Here is a 15,172-nt window from a genome sequence, read left to right as displayed (position 1 = left end):
TGTCGGATCATTTATGCGGGTAAACTGCGTGTGGGAAATAAAAGATTTCGTGGCAATAAATTAAGAATTTGTTAATACGACTTTTTAATTCGTTCCCTTATTTTACAAATTAATAAATTAATAAAACGTAGGAACGAATTAACAAGTTGTAGGAAATAATTATGTTCGTGTCCTGCAGCCCTGTCAGAGCGAAGTGCACCATATAAAATAATTAGAAATTATAATTAAACATGACTTAGTGACTACATTTCTATTACTTTCTTTCCATGTTGAATGCCTTTGTATTGCAGGGCTCTAGACTGATCAAAACTGTCACATTTTTTTTTTTTTTTTAAATGTGCAAGTTAAAATTTGACATGGTCGCACTGCTCCATACAGCGCGGGTTACAGAGTTACAAAGCCGTGGCATATTCAGGATTTCACTGATCACGCGAAGAGTAGTTTTCGTTGTGAGCGCTTCGGGTGTAAAGCCTGGTTTGTATTTGTAGTGTCAGCACGAGCCAGGCGGTGACGGCAAAAAGGACGCGACTATTCTGGAAAGATTGCGGACGGAGGATTTGGTTTTCGAGTAGGGTAAAAGACCGCTTGTTAAACCAGAGAAGGTAAACATGTTGGTATTCTTGTGCAAAAAAAGTGTACTGTTTTGCCAGTTGGTCACGAATTGCGACATAACTTAATATTTTTATTTTCCCAAATCCTCACCGTCTCACCCTTTAATTTCTTAGGTTTATTTTCTTGTCATTCACTTTTAATCCATGTTTTCGTATCTCTTACTGTGATAAATTGCGGGTGGGAAATAACATATTTTGTGGGAATAAATTAACAATTCGTTAATACTACATATTAATTTGTTCCCTCATTTTACAAATTAATAAATTAATAAATCATAGGAACGAATTAAGAAATTGTAGCAATGAATTATGTCCTGTTCATGTCCCGCAAAGCACCCTCACAGTCACCCAGTTTAGTTCTACTTTTCTGTTTTCATTTTGAAATGTTGTATTCAGATTGCAAAATCGAAAGTGAAAGCATCCGAAGTTCGGCTTATAACATAGCAAAAGTGAACTTAATTTACAAAATTCAGATCATAAATAATGCTAGTCTACTGATGAAAAAGAAGGGATTGAATGTAAACCACTCATTACTATTTATTTAATCCTAACAAATAAGTTATTGTTAAAAACTAACTTTCCAAATAAAATGATATATATCGGTATCGGTATCGGTATCGGCCAAAATGAGATGAAAAAATATCGGCATATCGGATATCGGCAAAAATCCAATATCGTGCATCTCTAATACATACATATATATACACACACACACAAGCACACACAATGTTGTTATTATTACTATTATTAAAATTAATTAAAATTAATTACTGTTAGCATTAACTATAGACGATATATTGAAAAATCGATGCAATAACTAAGCTACGGGAGGACATGCACTACTATGAATTGTTTTAACCACTCACATTTTACATAAGGCCCTATGATGCACAGACTCTTCATTGCTAAATTTCAGAACACAAATTCCACTCATTGCACAATAATGATCAATATTTATCTCAAGACAACACAACAACGGAGAAACAATAACTCTGAGCCAACGAAGCCTTTGTTTATTAGGCTGTGAATATGCTCGATTCTTTGTGTCTCCACCAACACCATAATGACTTTGGCCTAGTATGAACTGAGAGACCATTAAACTCCTCCCACCACAGGCCCGTGACCTACAGAACAATAAAGAGAACTTTAAAAGCGCTGTTCGCTATCCTGCCCACTATAAAAAGCCTCAGCGTTTGGATGACAACACTGTTAGATGCAGTGCTTTTTGTCTGTGGGATTCAATGGTCTGAAATGGGCAACAAGCTTGAGTCAGCACTCTACACAGCATGAGATACTGCTACAAAACGACAGTTTTGACAGACACCTAATCTTAGGTGACTAATAACACCATTCTAACTTCTAAGGAACGGCAGAAGTGATTAATTGAAGTCATACCTTTGTCTACACGCTCATGCGTTTGTGTATACGCGAGGTTAGCTGAAGGGCATTAGTGTAGTATGTGATAAAGCAGTGGGTAAAAGTGGGTGCGGACCAGGCCTCCAACTCCAGACACAGTCCAGACCACAGGTTCACCATGCCAAATGACTGGCGGCCAGGACAGACTCAATGTTTTTCTTCCAAATTCTGCTTTTCATGGCCATGAATAATACAGAATGAATAAAAGTAGTGGCCACCACTAGCCGTGCCTGGACTACAAAGCTCTATCTGCTGCCACTCTCACATTCAGTTCCCAGTTCACTCGGGTTTTAAGACAGAAACCAGCACTGGGGGGAGAGAAGGGGAGGGATATTTACTAAAAGTACCCACCTGATTTTTAGTTAAATTACTAGAATGAATATTTCCTAATCATTTCCTGATAATTTACTAGAGCTAGTGCAAGATGAGCATTTGTGGTTAAAGTATATACATTTTTATTTTATTTTTTTTAGAAAATTACTAATCGTTTCGCTAGATAAAACCCTTACTCCTTGGCTGGGATTGTGTAGAGCCTTTTAAGGCTGCATTGAAACTGCACATGGACCTTCATCCCAGTGATCCCCATTGAAGTCCACTGTATGGAGAAAAATCCTGGAATGTTTTCCTCAAAAAAAAAAAAAAACAACTTAATTTCTATTCAAATGAAGAAAGAAAGACATGAGCATCATGGATGACATGGAGGTGAGTAAATTATCAGAATTTTTTTCTGGAAGTAAACAAGACATGCAAATTAACAAATAAAATATTTCCAAATATCTTTTTAAGTAAGCATTTTATTTTCATTGTTTTTATTTTTAAATGTTTTATTTTACATTTTTATGAATACATACTAGCTTTTAATCAACTCCTGAATTGCCTGTATATACAAATTGTTTAGAAAAACACAAAAGCGCTAATAAAAATAATTTCCTATGTTATAGGTTAGTGTTGTTTTGTACTTTTTGTGGTTTATAATATACAAAACTGTTCAAAGGTTTGGGTTTTGTGTTAATGTTTTTAAAAGAAGTCTTTTATGCTAACCAACTGTATTTACTTAAACTGATAATTCACCCAAAAATAAAATTTCTGTCATTAATTACTCACACTCATGTCATTCTCAACCTGTAAGACCTTCGTTTATCTTCGGAACACAAATTAATTATAGACAGCAATGCAACTGACATGTTCAAGGCCCAAAAAGGTAGTAAGGACATTGATAAAATAGTCCATGTGACATCAGTGGTTCAATCATAATTTTATGAAGCTACAAGAATATTTTTTGTGTGCAAAGAAAACAAAAATAACTTTAACAACTATTTCTTCTCTTTTGTGTCAGTCTCTGCTGCACGTTCAGGAGAGTACAACAATGCTTTCCACAATCCAAATAATGAATAATTTGATGGATAAAATTTAAATCAATCTTTTTCCTCACTGAATATCCAATTTAATTCAAAAATATGTCACATTACAGCAGTGAATGAATAACTGCTTTTCAGTCTCACTGCAGACAGTCCAGGAAGTGGAATGTCATTTTACATCAATAATAGTTAAGTGTGAGGTGATATAACAGCTTGCCCTTATCATTCACAAGGAGGAGGTGCAGGCACGACTGTCGTGTGATGTGGATGAAGAACTGTTTTTGTGGCCTAATTTATTCCTCTTTGCAGCTTTCTATGCATCCCTATCTTTAAAGCAGGAGAAAAATCCCACTGTTCCAAGCACAAGGCTGTGATGCTCTCTCACGCTCTCATGCATGTGACTGAGGTTGTTCCCAGCTTCACCGCTGGATCTCTCACTCACCCACCCCCCGGCTCATCCCATCCCTGCTCCACTCCAGCAGGAGATCAACCCAGAGCCGCTATACGGGTAATTACAGAACAGGCTGGCACGACAAACAGCCGGCTTCCCTGTACAAGGAAATGTCCTCAGTGTAAATAGATTATGGTTCGGAGCTGGCTATGTTAAATCTCTTCACAGTAAATGCAAAAAAATAAATAAATTGAGAGATTTACGAACGAGTGATAATGTTGTGAATAAAAGAGTTTATCCTAAAATAAAACATCTTATTTACCTTTATTTTTTCCCATATCCATGTAAGATGTTAGGCCGAATGTGGCAGTCAGTTTCCTTTTCATACTGTTAATTAAATGGTGAATCAGAATATTTCTGTTTTTCACCTCATTTTTTGTGCCAAATATTTATTTATATTTTTAAAAATAACTATAACAAATTCTATAATAGTAATATTATTGTTTGACATTTTCAAAAAGCTTAAGTGACAGTGTTTCATTTATTAGAATATGTAGAACTCAGTATTTTAACTAATTGCAAACGCTGAATAATCGATCAAAGCCTACTTACTGTTTAATCAGCGATATAACCATTAGTTTTATCGATTATTAGGGCTGTCATAATTCCCAGATTCAATTCGAGTACTCGATTAAAAAAAAAAAAAAAAAAAAAAAAAAAAAACCCCAAAAGGATCAAATCAAATGGATTTTCCTGTGTCGAATGCCTGTGTCAAATGTCGAATTTTACAAGAATCAATGAAACGCATTATTAACATGTTTTCCAAGGATGCATGACATATTAAACCTATAAAACCATAATAAAGCATAATGCTATTGTGAATTCACAAGCGGTACGATTTAATTAAATAAATATATGCAATGCAGGTTTAATATGCGTGCTTAATTATTTGTACTGTACATACGTGCATCTCAGGGCGCTCCGTTCACAGTAATTCCTTTTCTCACAAACATTTATCATGTACATGTGTGGAGCATCTCAAACTCCATTTCTGCATATTGCTGTGAATTTGGGTTTATTATAACATTCATTTGGGAATAAAACATCCGCCGTTTCTTCACATAAATCATTTATAAACCTTGGTTGCAAACACAGGAGAATACATCAATATCTTTCTCAATATGCTAACCAGGGTTCCCACGGGTCCTTGAAATCCTTGAAAGTTTGTGAATCTGAAAACTAAATTTCAAGGCCCTTGAAAGTTTTTGAAAATAAACATACATAGATACAGGTCCTTGAAAGTGCTTGAATTTATTTTGTCCAAGACGTCTTCTGGAAAAAAATCTATGATTCCCTCCGGTCCGCTATTGCGTTATTTTGCCAACACTTCATGGCCTATGCATTACGTGCATTTCTGTCAGATTTATCAGATCTCTTTCATATGGCCAAAAAAAAAAAATAGTTTTTTGCATCGTTGTGTCTGACAGATTTAAAACTATAACAATGTATCTTACAAGATAACACGATGTAACCTTGCTCTCACTTGAAATGTTTCCCCACACATTAAGTCCATGAACTTGAGGGTATTGGACCAGGAAAGTTCTTGAAAGGTCCCTGAATTTGTAGTTAACCAAGGTGTGGGAACCCTGGCTAACTGTTCATCGTAAATTCAAAATAAAAGCTCAACCCCTCACACGGAGTTTACACATTTTGATGTCCACATATTTAAGAAATACAGTGTCTGTAGACACTGTAGAAAGAAATGGCCAAAAATTAAAGATCAAGAGGACATTTGAATTAAATGTTATTTAGTCAATATTAAACAAGGTTTAGATCACTAAGTAAAGTGTAAAAACAAATCGCCAGGCCGTTGGCACCCTCTGCAGTCATTTGTTGTAATGCGTAATGTGCAATAGCTCTATTGTTTATAATGCATTATGTATTTTAAAAGTTTTGTTCAATAAAACAATATGATTACTTGCTTTTGATACTTTACTTGAACTAATAATTGTTGCCTCATTGCTATTATATATGTATTTTAAGTCTTTTTAAAAGCTATTATTCACTTAAGTCTATTTTTATTACCACAAAAAATTAAGTAGTTGTCTGATTAGGTTCGTCAGAATAATCGTCACATATTAATCGTCAGAATAATCAACAGATTACTTGATTACCAAAATAATTGTTAGTGACAGCCCTAAATTAGATTATGTATAACTCATTATTTTCACCAACTGCAAAACCTGAATACCACAAAGCCTACCGATTAATCTGCGAATTAATCGTTGATTAGTCGACTAATCATTCTAATAATTTTTAGATTTATCAATTATCAAAATGTATTTGTTTGTTGTAGCCACAAGACAACGTACTGTAGTTCAGGAGTTCAGGAGAACCAACAAATCTGTGATGACAGTTATGTGAGTGTTTCAAATGATATGAATGTGAGGCAACTTCAGTCTCTCGTCACTCACATTTCATATATCCAGATGCTGCTGTGGTCTTGAAGTGTTTACGAGCCTGTTAGTTTCTACAGCTGGTCAGTGAGACCCAACTTATGCTATTAGTAAGATTTTATTTTTGGCCTGCAGTAAATCACAAACATTTGCTTCTCAGAATCCCTAATGAAGATGTTGTGGGACGAATATCACTAAATCAGATCAAAGCACATCAGTAGAAAAACAACTTGAGGGTATTTCACAGGGCAAACACTCTTCCACATCCCATTTAAAATGTACATTAAATACCCCCCGTATTTTTGACAAAGATTATTGAATCATTAGCTTAGCCACATGTTAACATCAGAAGCAACTGAGCATTAGCTGTCTTGTATTTCATGTCAAAAGCAAATAACCATTTGTCATGTTTATTTATTTCAGATGTTCATTCTTAATTCTTTGTATCCAGACAGCTGCACTGATAAGAAGCAGACAGCAGGACACCTCACTGTGTTTTGAGATACAGCCGGTGTTTAAGACTTACAGATGGTGAGTGATAAAGAAGACAAATGTAATAAGACATCAGCCAGCTACTTGACAGCTGGTAAAAAAAGATTGAGGTGCACCGGTGATGGTTTGCAACAGCTGTTCTACATCTAACCTTTTCTCTGCTGCAAGCATCTCACAGTGTGAGGTACCAAAAACGGAAGCTAAATGGGAAACAGCTGACAAAAAGGGCAGAAATGAGACAATACAGAAAAAGCAGAACTGCCAAGTACAAAGAGAGGAAAACCTGAAGCCACATTCCTGGATGAAACTACTTAATCAAAAAAAAAAAAAAAAAAAAAAACATTTTGCACATTTTTCACATTTCCAAGTAGGGCTGTCAACGATTAATTGCGATTAATCGCATACAAAATAAAAGTCTGAGTTTGCCTAATATATGTGTGTGTACTGTCTATAATTATTATGTATATATAAATACAAACACATTCATGTATATATTTAAGAAATATTTACAAGCATATGTATTTATTATAATTTTTATATAATTTATATTATATATAAATAAAATCATTTTGTATATTAATAACATATTTCTCATATATATATATACACATTAATTTGTGTGTATTTATATATACATAATAATTGCACACAGTACACACACATATATTAGGCAGACTTAAACCTTTATTTTGTATGCGATTAATCACGATTAATCGTTCACAGCCCTATTTCCAAGTAGATTTAAAGAGAGTTCACATAACACTATTACACCAGTCTGGAAATATCAAACGATTATATGATCAAATCATGACAGGGCTGAGAAGGGTAATTATGTAATAATTCAACAGGCCTACCTTACATAATTCCACAGTCATTAGCAACACTACACTTAGATGATATAAAACCTAACATTACATCCACACATAAATCAAGTTTGTTAACCAAAGTCTCTAGAACTAAGATAAGACGTGCAAACTTTGAAACAGAAGCTAGAAATGTGCTATAAGCAAGCAGATGAAATCTGAAAGGTCTGGAAAGACCTTAATCTTAAAATAAAATGAAAGTAGATCATCAAATTTCATTAGAATCACTTAATTTCTTCATACTGAGAAATCCAGGTGTAGCTATAATCTGCATGGTGAGAAATGTCATTTTGAGTTGACGCCCATGCACCTGCAAGGGTCACTGGGATTAACAGAGGAGTATGGTGACCTCAGGCACGCTCACAGGATTACATCCGTAATCAGGTCAATCGTTTCTGTCTGCACTTAAAGCCCAATAGCAAGATGACCTTCCCAGTACCAGAAGAGACACAGAATTCCTATCACCTCTCTCTCTCTCAATCAATCAATAAAAGCTTTTCTCTCTCTCGATTTCAGTGTGGAAAGCTTTTACAGACAGCTCTTCCCCTCCAGTGTCTGCGCTGGCGGTCCCCAAGGGTCTGTTGTCAGGATGACTCCATCTACTTGCACAGCAGAGCTGAAACAGTCTAAAATAAGAGGTCAGAGTAGCATTAGCTACAGGGAGACCATTTTATATACTAGCTGCAATTCCGTATGCAGTTAATACTGTCGCTATGCTGTTGCTAAGGTCTTCTGTGTGGTTGCTAGAGCATTATGGTTACTTATCGGTCAAATGATCCCATCCTCCAGCCTCTGTGGCATGACAGTATCTAGATTTAGCTTGGGCCCATTTTCAATGCTGGTCTATTTGATTTACTTGCTCGTTTTAACAGCAGCCAGGGAAATCCCAAGCTTTAAAAAGCATCAGCAAACCTCTCTTCAACAAGACAGTTCCTCTATCAGATGGTGTGAGATGGTACTTCTCAAAATCTAATGCTGATGATATGGAGTGGGTTGGAGATATATGGGGATAGTGGGATATATCTGGGGCACTAAGATCTCCGCAATGCGGAAAACACGGATGGAATCACGGAATCCAGTCATAAAAATGGAATTTACTGTATAACGCAGAATGTAACAGAATTTGCTGAATTTTGGATGGATAAATCAAAAGTAAGCAAGTACAGTTAAAACACAACATGGACTAGTGTCTGTGAATATTAAGCTGCAAAATCTGTCTCTGCGTGAATTAATGGTGCAGCGTGGTTTCATTTAATACACACAGACTGAAGCAAGCTAGATGCTCGCTTTGTTTTCAGCCTCTGCCACCTCAATATATAAGTACACGAGCACATGAACAATCTGTAGAACTGCTCTGAGAGCCACTTGATAATCATTTTACAGTTTCTTTTGGGTAAACCTAGAAACCTAAAGGACTTCACAAGAACTCGTCAAAATAAAAGTTAGGTTTAACTTGAAGAAATTGTGACAGAACTATAACTTAATTAAATTATAGTACCACTACTACTAATAAAATTATTGTTAAAACATAATTTGTAAAGGAATATTTATCAGAAAATGCTTAACCAGAATTTATTTAGCAGAAAAATGTAAATATACAACACACTATTTCTATTAAAAAAAAAGTAATAATAATATTTAAAAAATAAAATCAATTAATTAGAGATGCTTTTGATTATTAATACTTAATTAAACCATTAAAATAGGATTTAGAAAATTATTGAAAGACAAAATTTGTTAAAAATAAAACTGAAAAAATATTTCATAGGGCCTTAAAAAAAAAAAAAAAAAAAAAAAAAAAGTCATTTTTGTTAACTTTTAATAATGAAATTAGACATGCTTTTTGAAAAATTCATTTAACCATTAAAACAGAGTCTAGAATTTCATAGTGCCCTATATATCGCAGTATCAAGATATGACCCTGGACCACAAAACCAGTCATAAGGGTCAAGTTTTGAAATTGAGATTTATACATCATCTGAAAGCTGAATAAATGCTTTCCATTGATGTATGGTTTGTTAGGATAGGACTGTATTTGGCTGAGATACAACTATTTAAAAATCTGGAATCTGAAGGTGCAAAAAAAAAAGAGAAAAATCACCTTTAAAGCTGTCCAAATTAAGTTCTTAGCAATGCATGTTACTAATCAAAAATTAATATATTTACAGTAGGAAATTTACAAAATATCTTCATGGAACATGATCTTTACGTAAAATAATAATAATTTTTGGCATAAAAGAAAAAAATGATAGTTTTGACCCATACAATGTATTTTTGGCTATTGCTACAAATATACCTGTGCTACTTAAGACTGGTTTTGTGGTCCAGTGTAATGTATTACGACAGTTCATTTTGGTGCAAATTCAACCCTGAATGTCTTATATTACCATACAACTATTATGTTATTTTGTAGTAATTCTAAATATATTTTTCACAAATGTACTGACGTCTATGGAAGATTACTTTTAACTCAAAACAGTAATATATAACATAAGGCTACGAAAGCCACACTTTAAACCTTTTAACATGCAAATTTCACCAAAATGTGACTCACATTAAGGTTTCGTAATAAATTAAGCACAGCTCACAAAGAAGACACTTTCAAACCAAAGAGGGTTCTGTTGGTCAACAGGGTGAATGAACCAACTTGAACCCATTGCAAAATCAGCATGAGGAGAGCTTTCACACTCATAATGCCAGTTGTGCGGTTTCCTATTGAAATGATTTAACGTTGCTGACTTTACTAATAAAAATTCACTGTGCAATGGTAAATGTGACTGCACCTTTATAAAGACAACATGCGCACTGGACACGTATGGCACATTGTTATAAAGGCATCCTTTAAAAATTAAAATTATGTAATCAGTTACTCATATTGTACCACACCTGTATGACTTTCTTCTATGGAACATGAAAGAAACTTTGGGAATCAAACAACACTGGAGCCCAATGGGGGGCTTCTGTTTGACAGAAGAAAGAACTGTTTTGGAACAACATGAGAGCAAGTAAATGACAAAATTTTCGTTTTTAGGTATTGTATCCCTTCAATGAATCCATCTATCATCAGAAAGGGTTCAAACTCTCCCCGCTCAATAATCCTAGCTCATATTTGTTCACGACACCACTGCTAAAGATGGAAAGAGAGACGAGTTTCCATTCCCTCAACAGTTTTCCTTCATAAAGGAAAAGGTCACAATAGCAATAGATTCAGTGCATTGTAGATGAGGCAAGAGCCAAAGACTCTGTGAAATCTCTCAAGAGAGATCTGAGAGAGAAAGGCTTTCACAGGTTTAATCTCTATACACGCCCAGTGCTCAATATCTTTTCTCTTAAAAACAACAAAAAGAAATGAGAGACAGTATTCAACCTCAAAACACCATACTTATACTCCACTCAAACAAACACCCACATATTCTTCTAGAAACAGACATTTTGCAGCACACGGTGATAATTAGAAATGGCTACCTATATACCCTTAATGACCAAGTTCTAGCATATACGTTTAGATTTAATTTATTTATATCTTCTTCAATCTGAATGGAGAGAGAATCTTCAATAGGAAGAAGAAAAAACAAACAGTCCAGACAAACATTCCTCGTGAACATGCAGTCTAAGCGGTGGACATCACCTTGGTTACTACGTCCCAGAGCAAAGCAAACACTTCTGAGACCAAACATTAAGGTCATTCTGCTTTTTGCTGTGTGTGTTTGTCACGAGCATCCTTGACGGCTCAGCACTGTTATAAGACAACATTCCCAGCATACCATCTGCAATAGTGTCCTAATGAAGGGGGTGGGCCGAATGCCAACCTCACGCTCCGGTTTCAGTACGCAGTCTGCGCATGTGTGCTGGAGGGCTGTGTGACTGCAGTCTCTGAGCTCTACTTCCTGTGAAACTCCCTGTATGCTCTGGCTTTCTCTCAGGTGACCTTGTACGCCCTACGGACCCCACTGTTTACCATGGGGTTCAGGCCAGCTTTTGGTAAATAATGAGTATGTAAATGAAGAAAATGTGTGTGGTATGACAAAAGTGTCTCTCTCGCGGCCTAACCATTCAGGATGAGATAACACCACTATTAAAAAGATGAATGCGTTAATTCTGCGGAATCTAGCAGTTTCTGAATTGGTTTCTGACTGTCCTGAAACCCAACTAAAACATGTCAAGACACCAGACTATTAAAGCTTTTGGCAAAATAAGCTTTAAAAGGAATATCCAATGCATCCTCCGTCATGAGATTTGTAGCATTAGAAAGTTACAGCTAGGTGAAATATTGATTTTTCAATTAATCACAATCATTCATTCTTCAAAATGCCAGTTACTTCACAGCGGCAGCCAAGTGACTCTTATGAACCAGTTCATTTCAATTAATAAAAATAAACATCAGTTCTTTGTAGTGAATCAAAAATAAAATAAAATAAATCTTGTTCTTTAGAACTTGCTCATCTAAGAATCTGTAAAAACATATCACTTTTATTGAGCAAGTATATATATATTTATCAAAAGAGATGGTAAAAACTTCTATATTTTACTAAATATATTTTTTATTTCAAATAAATTGTTCTTTAGAACTTTGTTCATCTAAGAATCTGTAAAAACATTTCACTGTTTAAAAGTAAAAACTTTCTTAAGATTTGTAGCACTGGAAAGTTACAACAGGGGGGTAAAATATTGATTATTCAATTAATCACAATCATTCATTCTTCAAAATTCCGGTGTTTACTTTACAGCGGCAACCAAACGACATGAACCAATTCATTTAAATGAACAAAAATTAACATACCAGTCAAATAGTGTAGTCTGATTCACAAAAAACTCTTTAAAATCAGTTCTTTGTAGTGAATAAAAAAAAAAAATAATAAAATAAAATAAAATAAAAATAAAAATGACTTATTTGAGCCAGTCCAGGTAAAGATCTGGAATCAGTAAGATTTTTTTTTAAAGAAATTAATACTTTTATTCAGCAAGGACATATAAAGTTGATAAAAAAAAAAAAAATAATAATAATAATATAAATAAATAAATAAATTACAGATTCTTAGATGAGCAAGTTCTAAAGAAAAAAATTTATTTGAAATAAAATGTTGTAATATATATAAAATAAATTTTGTTCTTTAGAACTTGCTCATCTAAGCATTTGTAAAAACATGTCATTGTTTCCACAAAAATATTTAGCATCACGACTGTTTGCAACCCAGATAATAATAATTTTTAAAATAAAATGTATCTTGAACAACAACTCAGCATATTATAACGGTTCCTGAAGCATTATGTGACACTGAAGACTCGAGTAATGGCTGCAGAAAATTAAGATTTACCATCACAAGAAAAAATTACATTTTAAAATCGATTAAAATAGAAATGGTTATTTCAATCTGTAATAATATTTGACAACATTATTGGGGGGGAGGGGTTGTGCCGCCTTGTTGAGCACAGGGCACTTCATGCAAAAACAGAATTAAAAGCTTCTGAAATTATCAGAAAATCTGCACTGATACCCAGTTCTAGTTAAAATCAATACAGGTTTACAGTTACTTTAAAAAGCAAACGTAAGCTCCAAATCTTACATTTCAACATGTAAAAAAAAAAAATTAGTTACATCTTTCTTTAGATTTAAAGCTGTCATTCCATCTTAGGTCCACATTATTTCTTAAAGCATTCTGTGCTCATCCGCCTAATGTTACCTTGTTCAGATCAGCTCGATGAATCACGTCTCTGTAAGCACAATGACTCACCACTGGCAAATGGACGTTACCAACCCATATGCTGCCCAAAAAACATCTAATACACTACACAGAGTTACACTCAAAGTGCATGTGAACTGCTTGGTTTATTTCCAACAAATGTGTCAAATAGGATCATCATAATGGTATGTAATACTTCAAAGATTTCATGATTTCTTGATGTGTGGTCACGTTCTTCTTCATTAGGCTGCAATAGCGATAACACCCAAAACATGGGCGATAACATCAACTCATTTCCTTTCAGGGGCTCTCTCTTCCTTTACCACTAAACTAAGGCAGAACTGATGAACAAGAGAGACACACAGTATCTTCATACTCAGCACCTCAATACACTAAAGCCCCTAAGGCAGAAATTCTCCCTCACTTTTCAAAAAGAAGGGGATTTCAGAGAGGCTTTAGTTTCAAACAGAATATCAATTCCACGTCTATTCTTCCTTTTCGGTCACATGTTGCATGTTTCCAATAAATTACCAACACTCTCTTTCTTTCTGAACATCTCCTTGTCTGGAGCTCCATGACCAAATATGAGAAGCTTCTAAATGAAACAAACAATGAGAGCCATAGAGATGAGTATATACTTACTGGTGGAGTTCCCTTGCATCTGTATAATGCATTTTGATTCTTTGCTGGTCTCTCTTGAGTTGAAGGGCCGCACTCTGACAGCCACTTTCACTGAGGCGCCAGACATGGTTGAAGCTGTTGTGATTCAATCCCTTAGAATGTTCTCCTACAAAAAGAAACAGAATGTTTTTCTTTTCCAGTGTCACAACTATTAGGCTAAAGGTACAAGAACACATCTGACATAAGTTTTCCAGAAATATCACATCAGATTCAGATTCCGTTGAGTAAACAAGACCTCCAAAGAGAGCTGAATGCACCATAACATCATTTATGCAATGACGCTAGAGGTTATGTGGCATTTGAGAAGATTTTCTTCAATTACAACACACCAAAAATAAACATAAAAGAAGACACAGGGTTCCCACAGCTTTTAACCAATTAGCTTATGATTACTGGATATTACATTTTAGGAATTATTTTCAACTGTCACAACAAACAATTTATAGCTTTATAGAAACTTCAATGATTTTAACCCTAAAAAGCCTGCTACATCATGATATATGAATGTCTGAGGCCTCTAAATGATCAACATGATCAAAACTTTGCTGAAAAACCAATTGTACAAAATTTTCTACATGCCTTTTGCAATTCTAATAATAAAACTCTACACGTGGTACACTTGTCGTTCTCCTGCAAAATCTTTTTATACAGTAAATTCTTAAATATATTAATATTTCAAGATGAACAGGCTTTTGAGGAATGTTTGTGAGTATCTCTCATCATTATTTGTATTGAAATGCATTTTGTCCCCACAATAAAAACTACAGAGGTTTAACACATAAAACTTAACATTTAAGTATCATCTTATTATTTCAAGAGATATAGAGTGACAGCATATATTTATATGCACTTTCATGTAAGTGGTCTGTTATACTGTCGTAAAATTCTTATTTATTTACATTACAAGCTATCAGAATCTTCATCTTGCTTTTGAGCTATATAAACATCATCTGCAACAAACAGTATATTTTGCTCAGTTTGATTAACTGAATTAAATTTGTGTGCTTTTTCCTCCTTGAGTATGAGCTCCATATTCTCACTATACCATACTATATGAGCCATAAAAGCCTCATGCATCAAATACACTATCAGACATAAGTTTTTGAACAGTAAGATTTTTAATTTTTTTTTAACTAATTAATTCAACAGAAATCGTATTAATGATTTAATGATTTTTAGCTGAATTTTTTGCATCATTACTCCAGTCACACGATCCTTCAGAA

The 15,172-nt window shown here is 34.4% G+C and overlaps 1 protein-coding gene across 1 annotated transcript in view; it reads right to left on the bottom strand.

The window, feature by feature from the left end:
• The window catches only part of kif1b (kinesin family member 1B), a 91,302-nt gene that overhangs the window by 73,389 nt on the left and 2,741 nt on the right, over window positions 1–15,172 (bottom strand). Inside the window, 1 exon segment of the mRNA XM_051096076.1 lies at window positions 13,911–14,055. Within this exon segment, the coding sequence (XP_050952033.1) occupies window positions 13,911–14,016 (106 nt within the window). The 5' untranslated portion in view covers window positions 14,017–14,055.

Source organism: Labeo rohita, chromosome 23 (assembly GCF_022985175.1).
Source record: "Labeo rohita strain BAU-BD-2019 chromosome 23, IGBB_LRoh.1.0, whole genome shotgun sequence".
NCBI classification, from domain to species: domain Eukaryota; kingdom Metazoa; phylum Chordata; class Actinopteri; order Cypriniformes; family Cyprinidae; genus Labeo; species Labeo rohita.
Note: the sequence above shows the minus strand (reverse complement) of the source record. Positions and strands in the feature narration are given on the sequence as shown.